The sequence below is a fragment of the Musa acuminata genome, chromosome BXJ3-5 (genome assembly GCF_036884655.1).
Source record: "Musa acuminata AAA Group cultivar baxijiao chromosome BXJ3-5, Cavendish_Baxijiao_AAA, whole genome shotgun sequence".
NCBI classification, from domain to species: Eukaryota; Viridiplantae; Streptophyta; class Magnoliopsida; order Zingiberales; family Musaceae; genus Musa; species Musa acuminata.
Window position 1 is genome coordinate 41,035,882 of NC_088353.1, and position 24,278 is coordinate 41,060,159.

The 24,278-nt window shown below is 36.1% G+C and overlaps 2 protein-coding genes across 4 annotated transcripts; one reads left to right on the forward strand and one right to left on the reverse strand.

Annotated features, from left to right (window-relative positions):
- The first annotated feature begins 1,267 nt into the window (after positions 1–1,267).
- LOC135638665 (protein HEAT INTOLERANT 4-like) lies at positions 1,268–16,074 on the forward strand. 2 transcript variants are annotated; one of them, XM_065151918.1, is made up of 15 exons: positions 1,268–1,684; positions 2,080–2,118; positions 2,291–2,344; positions 2,434–2,497; positions 2,748–2,806; positions 9,804–9,928; positions 10,032–10,091; positions 12,361–12,419; positions 13,380–13,453; positions 14,747–14,785; positions 14,892–14,954; positions 15,102–15,149; positions 15,230–15,358; positions 15,624–15,695; positions 15,777–16,074. In XM_065151918.1, the coding sequence occupies exons 1-14, from the start codon at positions 1,478–1,480 to the stop codon at positions 15,669–15,671; spliced, it is 1,068 nt and encodes a 355-aa protein (XP_065007990.1). In that variant the 5' UTR covers positions 1,268–1,477; the 3' UTR covers positions 15,672–15,695; positions 15,777–16,074. The 2 variants fall into 2 exon arrangements, with proteins under 2 accessions (XP_065007990.1, XP_065007989.1); XM_065151917.1 differs by having other exon boundaries at positions 1,269–1,684; positions 15,624–16,074.
- A 320-nt stretch (positions 16,075–16,394) lies between these two features.
- LOC135638664 (uncharacterized) lies at positions 16,395–20,500 on the reverse strand. Of its 2 annotated transcripts, XM_065151915.1 has the most exons (6): positions 20,269–20,490; positions 19,734–19,866; positions 19,521–19,624; positions 17,818–17,989; positions 17,566–17,706; positions 16,395–17,439 (listed from the first exon to the last, which is right to left on the reverse strand). In XM_065151915.1, the coding sequence occupies exons 1-6, from the start codon at positions 20,316–20,318 to the stop codon at positions 16,558–16,560; spliced, it is 1,482 nt and encodes a 493-aa protein (XP_065007987.1). In that variant the 5' UTR covers positions 20,319–20,490; the 3' UTR covers positions 16,395–16,557. The 2 variants fall into 2 exon arrangements, with proteins under 2 accessions (XP_065007987.1, XP_065007986.1); XM_065151914.1 differs by having other exon boundaries at positions 16,395–17,706; positions 20,269–20,500.
- Positions 20,501–24,278: the final 3,778 nt, after the last annotated feature.

The following is a 24,278-nucleotide window of genomic DNA, read 5'->3' on the forward strand; positions in this document are numbered from 1 at the left end:
TATGGCTCGGTAGATAATTTGATAAGCCAATGATTTTATTTTCTTTGGATAAGGAGTACTTATAAGATGGGACATTACTAGACTCAAGCAAAATATGAATAATTTTAATTTTATTAACCAAATTATGATGAAATATTCTGTTAGTGACATTAAGGTTCCAATATCTCTTATAAGACACATGGCTCCAATGTTTCGTAATTAAGGAAAGTAGGTCATTTGGATTAACTTCATAATTAAGGAAAGTGGGTTATTAGATAAGTCACAACTTATTGCAGAGAAGAATATTATGATCAAAGCCCATAAGATTTTAGAAAAAACAATTACAGCTGTTAGGAATAGGTGAATGCAGATCGAATATTTAGTAAGTGTATGTTCTTCAACTAAGTCTATGTTCTTCAAATGGAAAAGAATCTTCTAAAAAGAAAGTCTTACTATACTTTCCTTTTGCTTCTAAGTTTTTTAAGTGCAATGTAAGTGCAAAAAAAAAAAAAAACAAAAAACAAAAAACAAAAGACCTTACTATACTTTCTCTGAATGTTCTATAAAGCTTTCTTAGAGCAGGAAAATATTCTGGTAGTTGATCAAGGCTTCTGTGGCTTTCTTAGAGCAGGAAAATATTCTGGTAGTTGAGGAAAGCTTGACGGTTTGAGGGTTCACTCGAATTATATATATATATATATATACTTCTCAAGGCCTTTCTTTTTTTTTTTCCAAATAATATTTATTTTGTGTTTCTTGAAAATAAAATTGGTTTTTATATTATTTTGAAGTAAATGCTTTCTGCATCGAAAATTTTTAGAATAAAAGGCAATGAGCATCATTTTCTCTATCATTTTGCTCCATATTTACCTCCATGTAAGAAATGATTGGAGAGTCACGGTAGCATGAGATATTTTGGCGTTTATTAGCCTCTTTGTCAGCACTACGTTGATCGCGAGGTCTCTTCTTCAACACCCAGCCGTTTTCTCAACAATCAATTTTATTTTAATACTGAAGTATTAATTTATATATATATATATATATGTTTATATATACATGTAGAGCTAGAAAAAGCTTATCTAAAACCCATTATATGGGATTTAAGAAATATGTGGCTCGACCGAACCCGGACTAGTTCGGTCGGACCGGTTGGAGACCGAAGTTTCAAGATTTCTTCTGAATCGGCGTGTGGGAGACGCACCGATTCCACGCCGTGTACTTCTCGACGGATCAGACGGCCTCCATCAACATCAAGATGGAGATCGTACGGCTCCGATTCGTCATAGAACCCGGCCGTCACACACCTACCTATAAAATAGACTCTCCGCTCTTTAACCCTCTTTCCTGTTCTCTCCCACCTTCAAATTTTGGATTGAGACCGCGTTCGTCCGACGCTCTCAGATCTCCCTCTCTCACTTCGGCGTCCCCTTCCCCCTTCTCCTCGAACCCTGACCCCAACCCTTCTCTTCATCCAGACCCTCAGCTCCCGCGATCGGAGATGAGGAAGCCCAGGGCATCGTTGGCATCGAAGAAGAGGAAGGCCTTGGCCGCCGCGGCGAGGGAGGAAGAGGGCAGCAGCAGCGGCGGGAGCAAGTCGCCGGAGGAGCTCCAGAAGGAGTCGAACAAGGGTGCCGCCAGAGGGAAGAGGGTCAAGGCGGCCAAGCCCAAACCGGAGACCGAGTACCTCCCCGAGAAGAGGAACATGGTTCGATTCGGCGCCCTTTTCTTTTAATCGTGTTTTCTCTGCTTTACCTAATGCTTTATTTGGGGTTTTCATGCCTGTTTTGAAGTGTTATTGATTTTGTGTTGATTAATGCCCCTATTTGGATTTCTTATCGTCAACCCGTGTTTAATATGCCTCTTTTAGGTTTTCTGTTCTGCCAAGTTATTCTTGTTGGTGGTTAGATTGGCAGAAATTTCTCTGCTAGTTAATGTACAACCTCCAACTGAATATTAACTCCTAATATGCTTGATGACGATATCCCTCTGTTGTGTTTTAAAACCATGATTGAAACAAGTAATCTCGTTTATTTTCTTACTAACTAACTAATAGATTATATGTAACAATACCAGGACGTTAATAATTCCTTCTGTATGCAGGAAGATCTTTGGCAAGCAGCTTTTCCGGTTGGAACTGAGGTTTGTTTTACTTTAAGCGAAGCTGCACGGAGATTTCATTTAATGGGATCAATCACATTTGTACATTGGATAAACATTGTTGTGAAAATATACATCATTTGCTATATTGATTTTAATTTATCACTTCTTCTATATGACGTTTTGAGTTGTCGGGTGTATTTGCTTATGTCAGTGGGATAACATGGATAAAATTCGTGAAATCAATTGGGACTTTTCCAATTTAGAGGTGTGTGGTTGTCTTTCTTTTTTTCCCTCTCTGCCTGATACAAGATAGTGGACTGATGACAAAATTCATTTTTCCTTTGTGGTGTAAAGAATGCCTTCGAGGAGGGAGGAGAGCTTTATGGAAAGACAGTCTACATGTTTGGCAGCACCGAGGGTAAGTTGTTTGGTTATGTTATGTGAGACTTATTAGGTTGTGTGCACCTTCTTTTTCTATCAGTTCTGAGTTTCGAATAATTGTTATATGATCTATTTACTGTTCAACCTTCAATTTTCTTGCTCATCTTTTGTGCTTGTTTTTCTGTCAAATAGTTATTCATTTTGCACCCATAGTCTCATACATGTGGGTGATACAATTATTCAGTTCTTTTCATTTGATTAGTGTACTTTTGCCCCTGGTTTTGCAGCTCAAATGTTGGCTGTAAATGGTCAAGAGAAGGTTGTGCTTATCCCCATTGTGGTGGCAGTAAGTTGCTTTAGAATTTAAACAGTATTATTGTCGTTTTAATGCTTAGTACTCTGAGATCTTTGTTATCTACTTTTAGGGCCACATTGCAAATATATTTTGTGAATTTTTTTTTATCTATATACTTAATTTTAAAAATACAAAGAGGTGAAAATGTTGCTCCTAAATTGGCAGAATGCAAGGACTGCCTTTATCTGGAGTAAAAATATTTCGCAAATGAAAGAAAGACCTAATGGAACGCTGAAGCTAGTCCATGTTGCTCTTCTTAAGTGTTAGCTATACTCGTTCAACAACCTATAGATATGCATGAATTGGGGGTCAAAGACAGTTGTTAATGTGTGGGAAATTGGTGTTGGGCAGCAAGGACATAGTAGATAATGGACTAAAAAATATAGTCTGGATTGTGAAAGAATAGGATAAGAAATTGTGTTTTTGCAGTGGGATGTACTCGAGATTTTCTGTATTGTTTGTAGAAGGATAATATATGGTTGGAAAGATGGGATAAAGAAGAGAGTGAATGATAAAAGAAAATTGATACTTAAGTGTCCTACATCCTGTGAAGTTGCATTGTGATGTAAACATAAGATAACTGCATTTTAGGAATTTCTTGTTTCATTCATCATTATTCAAGTGTGCAATTTCACACTTTTTTATGTATATAGCCTTTTTCAAAATACAATCAGCAAAAAGGAAAATAAATTATATCAGGAAGGTCAAAGGAATTTAATAATTTCTGATTGACCCTCATAATTGTGTCAAATACATCTTGATATAGACATTTTTTTCTGTAACCAATTCACTGCTATTCATTAGAAACAGTGGGATTAGCTTGGATTAATTTGCATCAATGGGGATTAAATGTTTCTTAATCCAAGATTACCCTTCTATGAAAAATTTTGTTCCAGGTTGTTTAATGTTGGTTTCGATCTAGATTGGCTGATCTTTGGAACCATGCTGCTAGTTGTACATTTTTGCTTCATATATTTGGTTCATGGTAGTGGGAATGATACCGGGGAGGGAAAAATGCAGAATGGATGTCGATAGAAAACCGATATAACAGTTGTTCAGATAGAAAATGTCACAAAAGGCAAGGAACGCACTTTTGAAGAAACTTCGATAAAATGATATATAGCTCACCACCAAGTTTAAAAATCAAAAGGGATACAGAAGATCACCACCCTAACGATAATAAACAAGGATACAGAACTGAAAGCGAAAGACTCACCACTCAAGGACGCATCCAAGAGATACAGAGTTCAAAAGAGCACTCCAAGAGAGCTTCTGCCAATATCCTTAGTTTTCTAAAAGTCCTTTCTAAGTCCTAAACACCAAAATAAATACTAGTGCATGAAACAACCCTTCATGCATAGGGAATTTCGAAATTAAGTGTTTACAGCTTCTAACCAACTATTTTAATGCCCTCATTGGTAATGAAGAAATGTTCACAGCTGCCAACCAACTCCTTTAATGCATTCCTTTGTCTTGAAGAAAAGCACCTTGAAACAGCTTTAACTTTGTGCAGAGAATATGCTGATGAGCTGTCATTTTTTTTTTGTGCTGAGATAAAGATTATGAGGCATCATTATTGACTGAAAAAGATACTAGATCATAATCAAGGCTCATATAATCAGATTGTAGTAAATTAGACACTCCCGTGTCAATCTCCCCCGGTTGAATGAGACTTGTCCTCAAGTCTTCGTTTGATTCATCAACATGATTATAAAAAGGACTCAAATCAGCCACATTAAATGTTGGGGATACTCCGTAATCTTCAGGTAGCTCTATCTCATAAGCATTTCTGCCAATTCTCTTAAGCACCTTGAATGGACCATCAGCCTTTGGTTTCAATTTTCCAAATTTGCCCGGTGGAAACCTCTCCTTCCTTAGATGAATCCAGACCAAATCACCTGTATTAAACTCCACATGTTTTCTGTGTTTGTTGGCAGCATGCATGTACCTCTCATTTTGCTTCTCAATGGTTGCTTTCACACCCTCATGCAGCTTCTTTATCTGCTTAGCTCTTTCATCAGCATCTCCACTAAATTGCTTTGTTATAGAGTGAGGGATTAAGTCCAAAGGACCAGCAGGATTAGCACCATAAACTACCTCAAAAGGACTCTTACCAATACTATGATGCATAGAACGATTGTAAGCAAACTCAATTTGTGGAAGAATGACATCCCATTGCTTAATATTCTTGCCAACATAGCTTCTAAGCAAATTTCCCAAGCTTCGGTTTGTTACCTCAGTTTGCCCATCGGTTTGTGGATGATGCGAGCTGCTGAAATTCAAAGAAGTACCCAGCTTCCTCCAAAGAGTTCTCCAAAAATGACAACAAATTTTGAATCTCGATCAGACACCATAGTTCTTGGAATACCATGCAATTTAACAATCTCCTTAAAATATAAATCAGCAATATGAGATGCATCATTTGATTTATTGCATGGAACAAAGTGAGACATTTTTGAAAATCTGTCAACAACAACCATGATAGAATCCTTGTTCCTTTGAGTTCTTGGCAGTCCCAAAATGAAATCAAGACTCACATCCTCCCATGGAGCATTTGGCACTGGCAAGGGAGTGTACAAACCAGAATTTTGACTTCTTGTTTTTGCCAAATGACACATTCGGCATTGCTTCACATGTCTATCCACATCTCTGAACATTTTAGGCCAGTAGAAATTTGATTGAACAAGAGCTAGAGTCTTATCCCTACCGAAATGTCCTCCCAAAACACCACCATGAGCTTCAGCTAGAATTACTTGTCTCAAAGAACAAGATGGAACACACAACGCATTAGCTCGAAAAAGAAAACCATCAAAGATAAAAAATTGTTGAAAGGAACTTGATTTACAATTCTGCCATATCGAGCCAAAATCCACATCATTCTCATATAGATCTTTGAATGTTTCAAATCCAACCACTTTGACTTCCATTGTTGATAATAAAGAATGCTTTCTGCTCAATGTATCAGCAACTACATTTTGAACACCAGATTTGTGCTTGATTGTAAAGTTGTAAGATTGTAAGAACTCCACCCAAGCTGCATGCCTCTTGTTTAGCTTGTGCTGATGATTAATGAACTTTAATGCCTCGTGATCAGAATATAGAACAAATGGCTTGGTGAGAAGATATTGACCCCAATGAGACAAAGCTCGATAAATCGCATAAAACTCCTTATCATAAGTAGAGTATTTCTTTCTTGTATCATTCAGCTTTTCACTAAAAAATGCAATGGGCCTTCCGTCTTGACTCAAAACAACACCAATTCCCACATTAGATGCATCACATTCAACTTCAAACACATTATCAAAATTTGGTAGAACTAAGATAGGAGCCTCAGTAACCTTTCTTTTCAAAAGCTCAAAAGCATCGTTAGCCTCACTAGTCCATTTGAATTTGTCACATTTCAGACATTCGGTGATTGGAGCGACAATAGAGCTGAAACTCTTGATGAATCTTCTATAAAAAGATGTTAAGCCATGGAAACTCCTCACATCATGTAATGAAGCAGGTGTTGGCCAATTGAGAATAGCTTCAACCTTACTTTGATCCATCATGATTCCATCTTTTGAAACAACATACCCCAAAAACACCACACTAGAAGTAAAGAAATCACATTTGTTTAGATTAGCATAAAGTTTTTGCTGCCTCAAAATAAGAAAGATTTCTTTCAGATGACTCATATGCTCCTCTTCACTCTTGCTGTACACCAATATATCGTCAAAATAAACAACAACAAATATTCCAATGCATGGCTTAAGTATGTGATTCATAAATCTCATGAATGTGCTAGGAGCATTAGATAGTCCAAATGGCATAACCAACCATTCATATAAGCCTTCTCTAGTTTTAAACGCTGTTTTCCATTCATCTCCGGGCCTCATTCTTATTTGGTGATAGCCACTCCTCAAATCAATTTTAGAGAAAATATAAGCACCACACAATTGATCAAGTAAATCATCTAACCTTGGAATAGGAAAGCGATAGTCCACTGTGATTTTGTTGATGGTGCGACTGTCCACGCACATTCTCCAAGAACCATCTTTCTTAGGCACCAACAAAGCTGGAACTGCACAGGGACTCATGCTCTCCCGAATTAACCCCTTTTTCACTAATTCATCAACTTGCCTTTGAAGTTCTTCATGTTCTTTAGGACTCATTCTGTACGCAGCCTTATTAGGTAGAACAGCCCCCGGAATAAGATCAATGTGATGTTGAATGTCTCTCAAAGGTGGAAGGCCACGTGGAATCTCTTCCGGTATAACATCTTGAAATTCTTCTAGGATTGGTTGCATGATTTTCGGTGTCTCCTTATGTTGTTCGTTCTCCTCTACTACCATTAGGGCCAAAACATGATCGCCCTTGTCCAATTCATATTTGCATTCTCTATAAGAAATAAAAGCACTAACTTCCTTCTTTGGCGCATTGATTTCGGAAGGTTGTAATGGAGCTAAGATAATCTTCTTTTCATTCACTTTAAAAGAATAAGTATGTTTATAACCATCATACAACACTCTTCTATCATAATGCCAAGGTCTTCCCAATAGTAAATGACAAGCATCCATAGGGGCAACATCACACCACACTTTATCTTTATAATACTTGCCAATAGAAAATGAAACTAAACATCTTTTAGTTACCTTGATGTCATTTCCTTTTTGTAACCAACATAATTGGTATGGATGTGGATGAGGGATCGTATCCAACTTCAGCTTCTGCACCATCTCCAAAGAAACCACGTTCTCAAAACTGCCACTGTCGATGATCACCAAGCACACCTTGCCAAGAGAAGTGCATTTAGTATGAAACACATTTTTTCTCACCCAACTTTTATCGTCGGCTACATATGACACTTGTAAACTACGTTGCAATACAATAGACAAACCATGATCAGCATAAGTAATCTCTTCCTCATCATCATCGTATTTTGGTTCGTTGTCAGTTTCATCTTCTCCTCCATCACTATGATCTTCAACCAAAGTTACAATCCTCCTATTTGGACAATCTGATGCGATATGCCCAAAACCATGACATTTGAAGCATTTTCGGCCACTTGGGGTAGAAGAATTAGGTGTTTTTTTGCTGCCAGCAGATTCTTCACCCTTTTCTTGCACCTTCGATATCACCTTGCTTTGGACAGTAGGCTTGGAACTTCCTCCTTTTGTGTAGCCTTCTTTTGAGCTATACCGAAAACTCTTTTCAAACTTCTGTTGCTTTTCAACTTTTAATGCCAGCTTGCTCATATCATTTAAAGACCAATATGGCTGTAGCTGAACAACTTTAGCAATCTCATACTTCAGACCTCCCAAGTATCTTGCAATTGTTTGCTCTTCCGGTTCCACAAGCTCTCCTTTTAACATCAAATTATCAAATTCTACAGTGTACTCCTCCACACTAAGATCTTTTTGCTTGAAATCATGTATTTTGAGAAAGATCTCGTCTATAATTATGAGGTAAATATTTTCTCTTTAGCTCCCTTTTCATTTTCTCCCATGTAACGATCTTACTCTTCCCCTCACGTTCTCTTTGTTTCTTCAGATTTTCCCACCAAAAAGATGCATTCCGCCTGAGTTTGAGTGCCACAAGTTTGACCTTCTTTTGTTCCGGTGGTTCATGAAAATAAAAAATTCTTTCTACTGTATTAAGCCAATCGATAAAGTCAGCAACATTTATTTTGCCTTCAAATTCAGGAATATCAAATCTGGGGTTATATTTATTCTGCCACTCGTCTTGGACTTCATTTCTGCTCCGACATCTTCTCGACTCCCTTGGAAGAAGTGTATCATCATCAGAAGTAAACTCTCGAGCTTCATTTTCATATTTGTTATGTCTACTCTGAAGTTCATCGATTATCTCATTTTTTTCTTGTAGGCTACGCAGCAATTTTCGTAGCTGCAGCCTCAACGACTCAGCGTCATCTTCGTGATCGCTACCTTCACCAACTACATCTTTTCCATTCCGCCTTGCCATGATCTCTAGCCTTTAGCTCTGATACCAAACTGATACCGGGGAGGGAAAAATGCAGAATGGATGTCGATAGAAAACCGATATAACAGTTGTTCAGATAGAAAATGTCACAAAAGGCAAGGAACGCACTTTTGAAGAAACTTCGATAAAATGATATATAGCTCACCACCAAGTTTAAAAATCAAAAGGGATACAGAAGATCACCACCCTAACGATAATAAACAAGGATACAGAACTGAAAGCGAAAGACTCACCACTCAAGGACGCATCCAAGAGATACAGAGTTCAAAAGAGCACTCCAAGAGAGCTTCTGCCAATATCCTTAGTTTTCTAAAAGTCCTTTCTAAGTCCTAAACACCAAAATAAATACTAGTGCATGAAACAACCCTTCATGCATAGGGAATTTCGAAATTAAGTGTTTACAGCTTCTAACCAACTATTTTAATGCCCTCATTGGTAATGAAGAAATGTTCACAGCTGCCAACCAACTCCTTTAATGCATTCCTTTGTCTTGAAAAAAAGCACCTTGAAACAGCTTTAACTTTGTGCAGAGAATATGCTGATGAGCTGTCATTTTTTTTGTGTGCTGAGATAAAGATTATGAGACATCATTATTGACTGAAAAAGATACTAGATCATAATCAAGGCTCATATAATCAGATTGTAGTAAATTAGACAATGGGGATTAAATGTTTCTTAATCCAAGATTACCCTTCTATGAAAAATTTTGTTCCAGGTTGTTTAATGTTGGTTTCGATCTAGATTGGCTGATCTTTGGAACCATGCTGCTAGTTGTACATTTTTGCTTCATATATTTGGTTCATGGTAGTGGGAATCTGTAATGTTAACTTACAACTGAGGTTGCTTTCTCTATTGCCCAAGCATCATGTCACATGTGACTTTGTATTCATTACGAGATCAGTGAATATTGTAACTTTACCAATTTGAATACTAGTTTTAGTTATATTATTAAGTTTGTTGTGTTAAGCCATTAACATGTTAGTTAATTCTTCAATTTCTTGTATAGGTGGTTTCTCCAATTCCACCGTCTGATCAGATTGGTATAAAATCTGTGCAAAGAGAGAAAGAAGAAATATTACCCATGAAGACAATGAAAATGGCATGGATTCCATACATTCCTCTTGAAAATCGGTATGTGCTATTTGTGATTTAATTTATTTATTTCCAAGCTGCTTATATTTAGCATTTTATGGAAGTCAAATGTTTGAGATGCTTTTGGTTTTTTTTTTTTCAGTCAAAGTCAAGTTGATAGGTTGAAGACTCAAATATTTACCATGGGTTGCACCCAGAGAAGGTATTTCAGTTATTTAATTTTCTTTTTTAGGATTTTCGTTATGTTTGTGTCAATTGAGATACTAATTTGGAATGTTTTGTTTGTGCAATGTGCATGCATAGATAGAAAATTCTGTGAGTGGTTCAAGGTCCTGCTGTTCCTTTTGTTGATTGATTCGCATTATATTGATTTGCAAGAATAGCAATACAATGATGACATTTTTCTTTAATGTCATTACATGTCAACAATCAATCTTATAAACTAAGGTCTTCAGATAGAAGGTTGGTTGACAAATATTTTAGTGCCATTTTCCCACATAGGTTACCTTTGCTTTGGTTGCAAATGGCCAATTATTGGGACATGGTTATTGATCTTGCATGCGCCACCACACATCTTTTTGATGTTATTTTCAGCTATGCTAATCAAATGCTTGCTTTTTTAATTTTTCAGTAATATTGACAGTAAGGTACTAGTATACCGGAGAGAATCTCGATTATCATTGGGTATTACTGAACAAAATTATAAAAATAAAAATGAATCATATGTGTTGGTATTGAAATATATGTAAAAATGCTTGTTTGAACCAGTATTGAGATACTGATCATTATTTAAAACCTTCTCAAGCAAAACAGGTTGGTATATCACTTGATATACTACTGTTTTATTGGTCAATGTTGATGCTGGTTTTGGATCAGAATTCTAAAGAAGCTTACTAGTCACAGTCCTCTTTTTACTATTGATAATCCCCTCACTATTGATAACCCCTTAAAAAATAATATTATTTTACTATTTACAATCCCAATATTACTGATTTTATCCCTTTTTTTTCTTTGTTTCTTCCCCACAACCCCTTATTTCATCCTTGTTGCCATTGTCGATGCCACTCGATGCCGTCCAACCTCGCTCGCTGCCCCCTCAATGCCATCCTCTGAATAAGAGGAAGAGGAGGAGGAAGAAGAAGTAGAGGAGAGGAGGCCGAAGAAGGAGAAGAAGAGGATGAGGATGATGAATAGGGTATTCGTATCCATTTGCAAATGGGTAGTTTAGAAATATTAAAAAAAATTTAAATGGGATTGGACATAGTAAAAAAGGATTTAAAATAGTAATATCCATTTTAAATCTTGAAAGAATGTATATAAATCAACATATAGGCACTAAGGAGAGAGTAACTATTCAAGCTTAAGGCTCAAATCTCCATAAAAGCATAAGCCAAGCAAATCCTAAGCAATTATGAGTTAATCCACATGTGAAAGTTGAACAGGCATGAGTTTGGTTTTACTAATCTGTTCCAATCTCAAGTTGTTCTTAGATCTTTTCAACTGAAGCCTTTCTGGAATGCCTTTGGCATGACAAAGATACTCTATGTTGATACAGTGTACATATGAACATAAATCATCAACTAATTCATTGTTAAAGTTATTCTAAATTGTGGAATTCAGGTTCCCTTGGTTCATTCTGCATCTATTAAGCTTCATATTATGTAGTAATCATATTTATTCCCACAGAAGAAGCTTTGATGAATATTTTTACAATCTTGTACTTCAAACTTACAAGTTGACTCTGCATTTTGGCTGTTCAAGACTTGTCACTTGTTTCTTTGATAGTCTCTTGCAATTTTCATTTTCTTCTTGATTTTGATCTAGGCAATAGAGGGATTTTCTATGTTGATAATTTAAATCTTCTACCTTCCTGGTTTCAGTTTAAGCTTATGTAACCATGGAACAGCCTTCTCTTTGGATTTATCGAAAGAAAAAAAAAAAAACAGTGACACTACCATCCTTACAGGAAAAAACAAAAGAAAAATACTTTGTTTTTGAAATTGGAAATGAATATACTTCTAGATCTCATTGGTCCCTTGTACATTGTTTATTCTTGTGGTTTCTTCTCTTTTTCTTATATCTTTTTTTCATTTTTTCTTGTTGACCTGATACATTTTGTCAAGGATCTTCATTTTTCAAATGATTGCGAGAATGAGAACTTAGTTGACTACTTTGCATAGGAGACATCATTCAAGTTTTCTAGTGAAGGGTTCCTTGGAAACACAAGGTATCAACTTTCAGTGATGATATTAGAGACAAAATGTTGGCCTTGATCTTTGATCAATGGGTGTCTGGCTATGCCCTAGTTGCTCATTTTTACTTAGGTCTGAAATCAATTTGCTATCTCACAAGGTTTGTTTGCCTGATTCTGTAACTTATTTGATGTCCTATATGTTCTAGATACTTTGCTCTTACTGGAAATCATAACTTTCAGAAAAAAATATATTTTTAAGCTAAATATCATTATGCAGATCTGCTTTAAGGCATCTGAAAGTTGAGCGTGTCAAGCAATATGACTACTGCCTTCCTTGTAAGTCTTATTGCTTTCTCTAACCTTCATTTTTGTTGCTTCTATTTTTAGATCCTATTGAACTCGAAGTTGGTTTCTATTCAATTTATATTTGTGTACTGCTATAACTCATTTCTTAATGTTGATATTTTAGCCCTTATAGTGACTATCTAAATGTCCACATGTGTCACCATTGGCAAAAACTGAATAAACAATCATTGTCAAGAATAAAATTCCCATGTTTTATATTTTGTTAAAGCATGTATGCTGCAGTATAACAAGATTCCCAAATGCTTCCATTTTCCAACCTAATGTTGATTGTCCCTAGATTATGGCCATGTAAATTGAATGTGATGTTGCACACAGATTGAAGATCAGACATTGCACTTGCAGCCTTACAGTTGATCAGCTGAAGGCATAAATTTGGATTTTTGTAACAATACAAAGTTCCTTTTTAGATCGCTTACATGACCTAGAGGACTTCATCTTTTGTTTAATTTTTACCATGCGATGAATGTTTTGAAGCACAAAAGTTATAAGCAGGTGGTTACTTATTGTGCAAATGTGATGTCCAGATGCATATGTAGTATGGATTCTAATTAGCACAATATAGCTATTCAAAATATAAAAGTGTAAACTGAAACTTAAGGTTTTCCTGTTCATTTTTGAGCTCCTTCAAACCCCAAATAAACCAAGCATCTTATGTTCTACTCTTGTTTGGTCTTTGGCAATAACCTAAAAACTTTTCATGACTTGGATATTCCAGTCCATTTTTTACTCATTCTTTCTTATTCATCCTTGTTTCTAGATCCTATCGAGATGGGTTTTCCTTTGATTCATGATATTTACATGTTTTCTTTTTAGAACTTTGTTTAGTGTTACTCTTAGCAACAAGATATTGTAACATTATGACTTAGTAGATTTTTTAATTCCATATTGTTTCTAATTGAAGTTCCTGTTGAACTTTTATTTGTTTTATAGATCTTCAGTCACTTAAAGCTGATGAAGATGAGGATGATACAGTTGTTAACATAATGTTTCCTCTAGAACCTCCGGTAAGCTAATGTTAGCAATGCCTTTTTTCCCTGTGATTATTTAAGATCAATAATGAGACTCATTAATTCTGAACGATCTTTGTATTTTGAGTAGTATTTCTAAACAATCTTGAGCTTTTGCATTTCTCATTAGTTTTCTTCCAATAACATTTTAGTCTGATATACTCTATTTTCACTTGGTCTATATTATATTTCCTATTTAGTATGACTCCATTTAATCAGTTAGATCGATTCATAAAAGAATGATTCCATAGTTGTTTTGCCCTTAGGGTGGGAATGGGTTGGGTCAGGTCAAACCACCAGCCAGTGGGATAAACCCAAACCTTGCCCAACCCAAATGGCTAAACCATTGAACCATCTGTTATCGGTTCTGTTTATAATGCGATTCTATTTACAATATTCTCACATAATGTAGTAATGTGTAACTATGCAACATGCAATACACCAAGGATGCAAGTATTCTTCATTGTTAGGATAAATGGGATCAGCTTCTCTTCATTGTTGATACAAATATAGTAGATTTATCAAACAGAGCACTTTGATTAATTCAACGATGACTTGAGAAAAAGGACGAGCAGTGTATGTTAACAGGAGGTGATAAATGGATAGAAGAAAATGATGAGGATAGGAATGTTGATGAAAAATCTAACCATAAGAGAGGGTAAAAAAAGAGGATGATGTGCTGAGGCATGAGGATCGATGTCACTGTCTTCACTACAATGAGAGAAAACCAATCTACAACAGTGGATGTTTGCAATTTGGGGATTAGGGCTAGACTGGATGAGAAAGGATAATGGCATTTTGATCTGTCAGGGTATCTATGGGTTGACAGAAAATTGACAATCTCTGCAATTTGCAAATTTATAGGTCGAGTATGTTCTTGCAATCTGGGGGTTTTGGAGGGTCAAGTGTATGCGTGTGATGAGAATGGCATGGCTCCAAGTGATTGGGGAACTCTAACAGGAATTGTCCATGAACTCTACAATAAAAAGTGAGTCGAGTGTTTGGGCCAGTTCCACACCATGACATGAATCTGACCAGTGCAAATTTATCAAGGGTGATACTCGAAATTGGCCCTTGGACCTGATGAGTTGTTTAAAACAGGTGGTGATGGGTCCTGGTTGGGTTGGGTTGACCCGACATGTTCAAGTTAAGATTCACACCCTACTGCATCATGCTTGTACAACTTGGTGGATATATATGCACATTTGTAATGTATTAATGATTGTGTCCGCAATCACTGAACTTATCATCTCATAAACTTTCTTATGGTGGAGAATCTCTATTTTACAGATTGTCTGTGATTTTGATTGGGAAATGGACGACCTCGAGGTACAAATCTGTCTGTTTTGTTATGTAATTTTGATAATATTGATTGGATATCCCTGACTTTCTTGATACTTGTACATAAATCTAAATCTTGGATTTCAATTTTCAGGAGTTCACTGACAGTCTCATTTCGGAGGAGACATTGCCAGAGGATAAGAAAGATGAATTTAAGGTAATACAACAAATAAAAAGAGATACTTTTGTTTTTTTACTAGTAGCCGATGGGCCTTTGTTATGAAAGATATATTTGATTTACTTTTATCCTGATATGATAAGTCCATTATTATCTTACTTATGAGTTTTGCTGTTGTTATATCAGGAATATGTTAAGGAGCAGGTTCGAGAAAGGAGGAAAGTACAGCGACAGGTATATGCTAAAAAATTGCACTTTTTTCTGACTCAAGTCACATGTTGGTGATTGTATATCCTGGCTCACTATCACTGCAGGCAAAGGAAGCCAGGAAGAAAGCTATAGAGGACATGGATCCAAAGACAAGAGCTGCTTTTGAGAATATGAAGTTCTATAAATTTTACCCGGTTCAGACACCAGACACACCCGACATTAGCAAAGTAAAGGTATGTGTCTAGTGCATTTCTATTTGTCTGGCTCTCATCTGCCTATGATATTTATTTACATTGTGGTCTTTCCCTGGCCACCCCTGCTATAAATGTTTGTCCTTGTATTAATTAACTGATGATCTGTGTTTGCTGAAATAATCTTTATTGTGATTGAATCTCTTGCTGCTGCATGATGGCCAACATTGGCATTGTTTTTGACTAGTCTAAATTAAATAGCTCCATCTCTCACTGAATTTGGATCAACACTGGTGGTAATATGCAGGTAGCGTATATAAACAGGTACTATGGGAAGGCTCATTTTGTGAGATAGACTCGGTCTCCAATCCTTGCGACGGTTAGCTCAACTGTCAGACCTTACAAAACAACAGGGCTTATAGTTTGAGCTGGTACTGATGTTAGCAACTTGTTTCTTAAGATCAATGCCGGTTTGCACCGAGGAAACTAAGGTCCGACCCTCAACTACTACTACATTGAGTGAAGATATATTGTAAGTTCAGGATCTTAGTTGAAGTTTTGTTTGATTACTGTGTCGGTCCAAATGTTACTGTTTTTGGTTCAGCAGAAAGTGATATATAGGAACAAAGAACAGCCTGTATAATGTTGATAGATGGAGAACCTTGTATTATTGTGGGATGGGAGTACTAAAGCTAACGCCAAGTCTTTTTTTTTTGTCATTTACTTTCTTTGTTATCATAAAGATTTTGATTGATTGACACTTTGTGTGTTCATTAATTTATCACATTTATATAATTAATTGGGGTTGAAAAAAAGTGTGCGCAGGGTGATGCTAAGTTGATAGATGGCCGAAAACCACCGACCGACCTCGACTCTGCTGAAGCCTCGGCGTGCGTTTGCCCAAGTAAGCTTCTCTTCAGTTTGACAAGAATTATATGTTTTAAGATGATCATTGATCCTTGCTTCACTATTTTCTCCACACTCGCAACTCCATGAAGGGAAGAGATGTATCACCTCTCTCTCTCTCTAAATTTTCGAAAACATGCTAGTAGACAGTCTTTGAGATATTCACATAATATTGATTGCATCAACATAGTCACATTCATTCGCTGGACGTATATATAACATCAGATGTGTACAACCTCTCAGTCTGTTTTAAACTGCAACACGATAGAAACATAAAGTGGCAGTATATACTGTTATCCCTAATATGAGTTATAAAAAGATATCGAACCATTCGATCAATCGTGAATATCTGACTTGAGATCGGAGTCTTTAGATGCGAACAAGTTGGGGTATGAGAGATATGATTCGTCCTCACTAACAGGTGAGCTTTGAGGTTCATGAGATCTATGAGTTGGTGAATCCCATATCTGGCCCTGTCCATAGTCAGTACTTTTCTCATTATTGCCGAAAGAATACTGTTGATGATGGAAGATCGGATTTGCCAAATCCGTTTGTTCCTCAAAGCCTTCGCCGTGAGATTCATTTCCACTATTTTCTGATTTTGCGAGGAGATCAGTAAGTCTAACCTGAGCAAGGTTTGCAGCTGCTCGTGCTGCAATAGCTGCATGTTCTGCGGTTTCAGCTGCAGACTGGGCAGCAGTTAACACATCCTGTAAGTCCACATCTATCTCACATTTTGCCCGGGAAGAGAAGGATGGATGAGAGGAAGCTGGTTCATTTTGAGCCTGATAGTCTGAAAAAGAAGACAATGGTGGTGGAGGAAGAACACATTCACCTCCATTTGGAGATGGTGATATTGAATATGGTGTTGGTGGGGAGGGGGCTGGCTGACTTGTAGAAGAGAGCGATGTAGGATCAGAAAACTCATTTTGCTTTGGAGGGGCAGAAAAAGAAGAAAGAGGTGGGGGGCTAAGAAATGGGATGAATTGTTTGTTTGCCGTGATAACAGCATTGGATTGATTTGGTGAGGAAGTACTTGATGGCTCTGTGTCACTTACAGCAGGTTCCACAGGTGGAACTTGTGCCATATCCTCACTTGAAATAGACTTTGGAACTTTAGGAAGATCCAAGGAATCTACATCTGCATCCGAACCAGGTTCAATATGAGACTCATCTGTATGGTCGGAAGATAATGCATCATCATGTTCATCATGTTTCTGTGGCGGAAGAGGCAATGACGATCCATTTGTGACATGGTTTGGTCCATTCGGAGGCAAAACAAGTATGATATTAGTCGATGAAGAATATGACTTTAACCATAAAGTATAATAGCCTTGACTGACCAATAAATCCTCGTGCGGCTTGCGGAACTCGTTTTCGGTGACAGACGGATCCCAATCTAACTCATGTTGCTCGGCAATTTCCTTTAACAACTTCATTTTTGTTTCAACTGAAGGAACCCGAATCGACAGCAGTTCAATTACCTACAATAAACAACAATGTATCAAAAGGAATGTCTCACTAGTTCTATCATTTTGCCTCCTCCCCATGACCAGTAGAATCCAGCAACTAATTCTTTTGGTTGTTAATGTTACCTGGCGATTAACTCCACAATCTGGCAAGAGATAAGTTGCTGCTGTCGCAAATTCCTTGCCATATTTAGCAGCAAATAACATTTGCACCTGCTGAAGTTCAGGCAGGTCCGCACATCTCGGTGCAGCAAAACAAATAGTGGAAATTGCTTCTTTCAAGTCTAAAGGACATTCCCTGAAAAATTGCAGTACAGAACTTAAGACTCAGAAGAAAGGGCTAATAGTTGGGGTCTAAATCTAATAAGACTTGAGGATAAAACAAGTCATACAAACACTTGAGGGGGATACACTAAAAAATACAGGATAGGATAATAAAATCAGTCGTATTTCAAATTATATTCTGGACACCAAGATCGTCTATGGAACATGAAAAATCAAGGTGACAAGAGATCACTGTAACATGCGATGAGACGAGAATAAGCACCGAAAAGGGTATGCTTTTACAGATGAATTTCCTCTTTCAAAATGGAAAATATGCTTGTAAAGGATCAGTTAAAAAAAATTAAAAATTGAGTGATTAAAATAAAGCGCCCAACACAAAACTATATGAAGCTGCGGATTAGGGAAATCGGAAAGCTTGATAGGGAACTTGAAAGTCTTATTCCTGGACACCCAACACAATTGGGGAAGAATGTTTGGTTATGAGATTAAAATAAAGCAGCCCACGGGCACCCAACACAAAATCAAGAATATTTGGTTGTAAATGATTACTTGTTATAATTAGGTCCATACTTAAAATATCTTATGCTTTTACAGATAATTTTACAAAGCAAGAAAATCGGGGAAGATGAGAGCCGTCTTATGTTTTTTCCCCCACCCAGATGAAGATTTATTGACCAACAGTTCTCTGCAGCATTGCAGAAAGATTAAGATATTTCAAATAATATATGTTTGTTAAATCCATGGCCATTTCCTCCAAACAACTAAATTCTCAAGAAAATATAATTATCCTCTGAATATTTTTATTTTGCCATAACAAACATACGAATTTACTGATAGTCACTACGATTAAACTCCTTGACAAGAAACAAAAGATATAAAATTTCAACTTCATGTGCTGAGAATAAATCTTGAAAAAATGTGCAACTGTATTATCATGCTAGAGCTAGGTTAATAAGAAAGCTGTGCCATTATACTGCTCACAACTAATTCTATCTAAAAATCTTTTTCCATGAACAACACTAATGTTTCTGCATTTACCTTATACCTAGACAAAGGAGTGGAAAACTTGGAGCCAACTTGGACAGGTGAAAACTTATACGTAAATGGTTACTTTGTCTCAAAGCCTGTGGATCAGAAGAGGAAAGCTCAGAAGAGTAAGAGTAGCAAAGGAGAGGGATGTGTCTCATGAGATTTAGATGGGAATTTACATACGATGTATAAGCTCTGATGATGGATGGCCCATCCGAATGCATACCCAATGGTCTCCCATGGATCACACAACACAGACAAACAAGATACATAAAATAAAGAAGTGTTTGTCATTATGGTGGCATGCATTCAGAGGAGAGGATTTTGCAACCCCAAAATAATTGGCACTTTATGGCTTGTTGTTCGAAGCAATTCATTGTCAGTTTCCTCAGTTCAAATCCATGACAAACAGAAAAGCTTCAAAAACATTATAGTGGCAGCCCTTATGCTTGTTAGCAGAACAGATAAGCATTATGTTGCAATCAGGGAACGAAACGAAGTGGTATGAACAAAACCTTTGCGATTCTATTATGGGAAGGCGGACAGCGATCAGCTCGCAGAACAGCTCGAGGATCTCCTGCGCTGCCATCATATTCTCCTCCCGGATGATGTGCTCCACCTTTCCATCAACAAAAAACACATTGTTCGTTTTCAATGCTTGACGCTTCCAACAAGCATACAGCTGATCAAAGCAGCAGATCGACAACCGAAGGAAAACAGCATCATACCCGAATCCGGGCGGTGGCTTCTTGACCATCCTCAAGAAGCTTGGCAATATCCTTCCGCATCTGCTTCAGCTGAATCTCCCGTCTATTCCGCAGCAACCTTATTCTCGGAATTGTCAGCTTCAGCAGCGTTTTGCTTATCACAGAAATAGTCATGGTCAGGACCACTGATTTACTTCCGTAAATCCCAGAATCTCAACTTTTACTTTTCGATTCCCAATATATAAATATATGATAGAATAATGCCAAAAAAACACTCTCTTCTTCCTTATAAGAAGCAATTTTTCCGACAGGAACAAAACTCGAAATGACCACGATCAAGAAGATCGAAACATCAGAAATCCACAAAAGAAAATTAATACCAAATCAATATCAGCAACAAGAAACACTTCTGGTTCATCAAGAATCGCGAAACGTCGACAAGAATTTGCAGAAAGAATCGACGCTACCAGAGAGTGGGGGTGGAGAAACAAAGGGGATTCATGCGACGAAACCGTGAAACATGAGAAGAATGGCGATCGGAGCGCTCATCGCATACCATTTCGCTCCTCTGAAGCCCTTGTTGAAGAAAGCATCGAGCATCGACATGGCTGGTTATTCGCCTCTTCACCGCCCCGAAACCGAACGCGGATGAAGCCGAGCACCGTCGAATCAAGGATCGAAGCTCGTCTATTTATAGGGAAGAGGCCGATGAAGGATCGGTCCTGTGTTGACCGTCCGATCTACAATAGACACCGGGGAGATCTTATGGCGCGAATATTGGCGCTCCCGTGGGTGCCTTCGGCTCGAAGCTTGCGATAACGGAAGCTGTTGAACGGCGTTACGAGAAGAGATTCGAAGCGCATAAGGTCGTTAGGACACGTACGTACGCTATAACTCGCTCTTGGAAGCATCGTAGAAGTAAGAAACCCCAAAACAAACATGGCATGTGATTTTAATGAAGAAACATTTGGATGCTATAAATTAGATGGACCTATTCGTATTCATTATTATATATGAATATGCTAAAGAAATGCTACAGTTATAAATTTTAATATGCATAAATGAGCGAAATATACACCAATGAATTAAAAAAATAGGTGGGAAGTTCACAACTAAAAGAGAAAAGGGGAAAAAAAAAAATCAATTTGGGATTGGGTGTCGACATGCATGTTTATTGCCCTAAGAGCAAACTACTGTATTATATTTATATTTATATCTATTTATATTATAATAAAAATAATTATTGTTATACTTTTGATAGGTTTCTTAAACTCCAAATATAATTTAACGATGGAAAGAGGCATGAGTCGACTCTACTACTCCATAGCTCAAAATTAGAAAAGAAATAATTAAAAATATTTTGATGACAAATTTTAGGAAGATTAAATTTTTATGGTTCTAGAATTTGGAAGGAACTCTTGATCTTTCTCTTTTAATTTTGATGATCTTTATGTATGATATGATTATTATTTTTAGTCCATCTTAATTCTAAGTGTCTGATAGACATGCCAAGAGGACAAAACATTTGTTGGGCATCCTATATCAATAAAATATATAAAAAATATTTCTTCGTTAATCAATCCTTTCAAATATGTGGTAAAGAACAAAAAATTGACTTTAAGTTTTAGATATTTAGGGACATATACTACGTCAAAGGGATTTTATCGAACAAATCCCAATGTAATCTTTTGCAAGAAATTATATATGAGATATGATCATCTTTTATCTTCTAACTAAAGTTGGACGAGGGATGTGAGATACAAGTGTTTCTCACATTCAAAAAATTTTTCCTATATCCAAGTCTTGAACACTTAATAATCGTACTCTTTTGAATACAATAATACTCTAAACAGAAGCTAGGTGAAATCAATTTTGCCAAGACAAGTTGATAACTAAATTTGATCCTATCATATCAGCATTAGGAGAAGAAGAGGTCCCATAAGAATATGATGACTAAAAGACCCCTTCCCAACTTTCCCTATAATTATTGGCCTAAGCCATGAGACCTCTACCTTAAGCACCCAATGCGATGCTAAATCCATACTACCAACAATGGATCCCAAGCAGCTATAAATTCTCTTTCTTAATCAAAAATCTTTCATAAATTATTATTCTTATCGAGTCTTTCTTTGGCCTCACTCAACAAGTTTAAGTCTTGACCGGGATGATGCATACTATCACCTCTATTATAAGATAATTAACACAATTGGTAGTAATACATAACTAACCTAATGCTTATCAACCACAAGAAGTTCTTCAACTCGAACTAATTTCAAGCACCATAAATAACTCCAGGTCAATCATCATCCCAACGAAAGCCAATGTTACAAACCTTTAGATACCACAATCACTTCCTTACGAGCCCAATCTAATTAAACATCAACTGCCTCTAGCTGAATTTGAACTATACTCTACTAAAGAGATAAGTCCTATCTTACACAAACAATTACAAGAAGTGGAAAAATGAAATAGCCCTCCCAAATGGTGCTTCAAAACTAGTCTCTTGTTGTTTATGATGAGAAATATATTTTTATTTTTTTCAATTTGGAGAGCTTTGATAGAAACTCTAATCCTTTGAAGTATATTATTGTATTTATAATGCAAATGTTCTTATACGTTACCGAAAAAAATTTTCCTTATCAACATGACAATACTTAGAACCATGTTTAGTTGACATTATGTATGTAAAAGAAAATATCTCAATAAGAAATTAGTCTTTATTTTAGTGGATACGTCAACGAAGAATCCCATTTATGATTTTTTTTCAAAATATTATAGTCATTTATGATTTAAAATATTAATAAAGCTTACTCGCATCTCAATTACCAATTTACTCTTTTGTTCAATCATGAAATCAATGACCAATTATTCTTGTTTTAATTATGCAAACAATATCTGGACGTAGTCAACGAACAATTTGATTTAATACCATGATAAAAATTTTAAATTCGATGATCATAATTCTAAAATCTTAAGCTATTAGAAACGATTTAATCATGAAACAGAAATATATGATGGTTCAGGTTCTTTCATTGATAACTAATCTTTAATTCATTTTTTTGTTTTTGTCATGCACATGAATACATTTCCAATATTATATCATTTTACTTTTTAATCTTTTAACCTCATTTTATTTTACGTGTTCAAATATGGCAATCTTTCATTTGGATTCCAAAGTTTTAAAGGAGGCATGTAAAAGCTCACATCACTTCACCTCAATGATAAATAAATTAAAAAATTAACATTTAAAGTGATGAAGAGGGACAGATGAACTTTAAAATCAAAATAAAAAAATTAAAGATCAATAAATAAAAAACATATAAGAAAACTAACATAAGATTTAATATAGTTTGATAAGTCACCATTTATATTTATGGAGAAAATTAATTTTTTATTATATGACAAAAAATTAATTAAAGAAATCACATACTCCTTGAGTTAATCTTTACTCAAAATTCCTTGTACACCTTTGAGTTAATCTACACCCTTTTGCATAAACTCGAACTTTTTTTTTAAACCCTCTTTAAATATAATAAAAAATAACTCAATGACACCCAAAGTATATACTACTATGTTTTTCATTCTCACCAAAACTTTAACACTCAAAGGTGTATTTATATGAATAAATCTTAATTTTCTAATGACTATTTTTTTTTTGCATTAATACCTAATCTAAATCTTAATCCTAAATCAAAAAAAAATTAACTAGTTAAAAACTTTTTTAAATAATTAAAACTCTTAAAATATTTATAGACAAAGTTTTCTACTAATATGTTCAGTGCAACTCATGTCCGAGATAATATTGGAATTGTTTTGCGTCCAAAACACCAAAAAACCTCCTTACTCACTACTCTCACACCTTGCCATAGTACTGGTGACAAGTCAGAGTTTATTCTTTTTTTAGTCTTGGATGAGTATGAAAAGAAAATAAATATCCCAATTGGATTCGCTTTACGAAGGAGATTTAAGTCAGATAAAGATTGAAACCGATGGTGTCATATCAATTATAAATGACAAAAGTGACAAATCAATTTTTGATTTTTAAAGTCATGCATCTATCGATCCAATTAATGTGATTTTGGGTAAGTTTGATAGGACAGGAAAAATATCTAAATTGAATCCGGATTCAGAGAACTCGGTGATTAATTAAGATACAAGAATATAAAATCGATAAATTGACGAGTATATTGACTACTTGAGCATGGTGCACTGTCCATCATGCCTCGTGATTCGCAAAAACCCTTGGATATCAGATCGAAGGCAGTATGCATGCCTTGATCACTATTTAGGTATCTGGAGATCAAGAAAGTCATCTTGACCGTTTCCAGCAGTGTCATCTGACTCGGTCAAAGACCAATGTCAAAGTCCTGACGACTCGAAAGGCAACAACCAAAATTAATATGGTGAGGTAAGTAGTTTAGTTGGCCAGTCCTTGTCCCAGTTCTCCTTTTCCCTCGCTACAAGGTCATATATATATCTTCTAATGGTTCGTTCAGATCTCATTTCTTGCTTTTACTCTTCCAATATATCTCCAAGCTTCTTCAATCTCATTCCAACATCCACTAA

Bases quoted from the DNA above. Each gene is read 5' to 3' on its own strand.
- LOC135638665 (XM_065151918.1), top strand. From the start codon at position 1,478: ATGAGGAAGCCCAGGGCATCGTTGGCATCGAAGAAGAGGAAGGCCTTG. The intron at 1,685-2,079 runs GTTCGATTCGGC...TTCTGTATGCAG, and splicing joins TCCCCGAGAAGAGGAACATG to GAAGATCTTTGGCAAGCAGC. The intron at 15,359-15,623 runs GTATGTGTCTAG...GGTAATATGCAG, and splicing joins CCGACATTAGCAAAGTAAAG to GTAGCGTATATAAACAGGTA.
- LOC135638664 (XM_065151914.1), bottom strand. From the start codon at position 20,318: ATGTCGATGCTCGATGCTTTCTTCAACAAGGGCTTCAGAGGAGCGAAA. The intron at 19,625-19,733 runs GTATGATGCTGT...GTTGATGGAAAG, and splicing joins AAGCCACCGCCCGGATTCGG to GTGGAGCACATCATCCGGGA. The intron at 17,990-19,520 runs GTTTTGTTCATA...GCAATTTTTCAG, and splicing joins CCCATAATAGAATCGCAAAG to GGAATGTCCTTTAGACTTGA.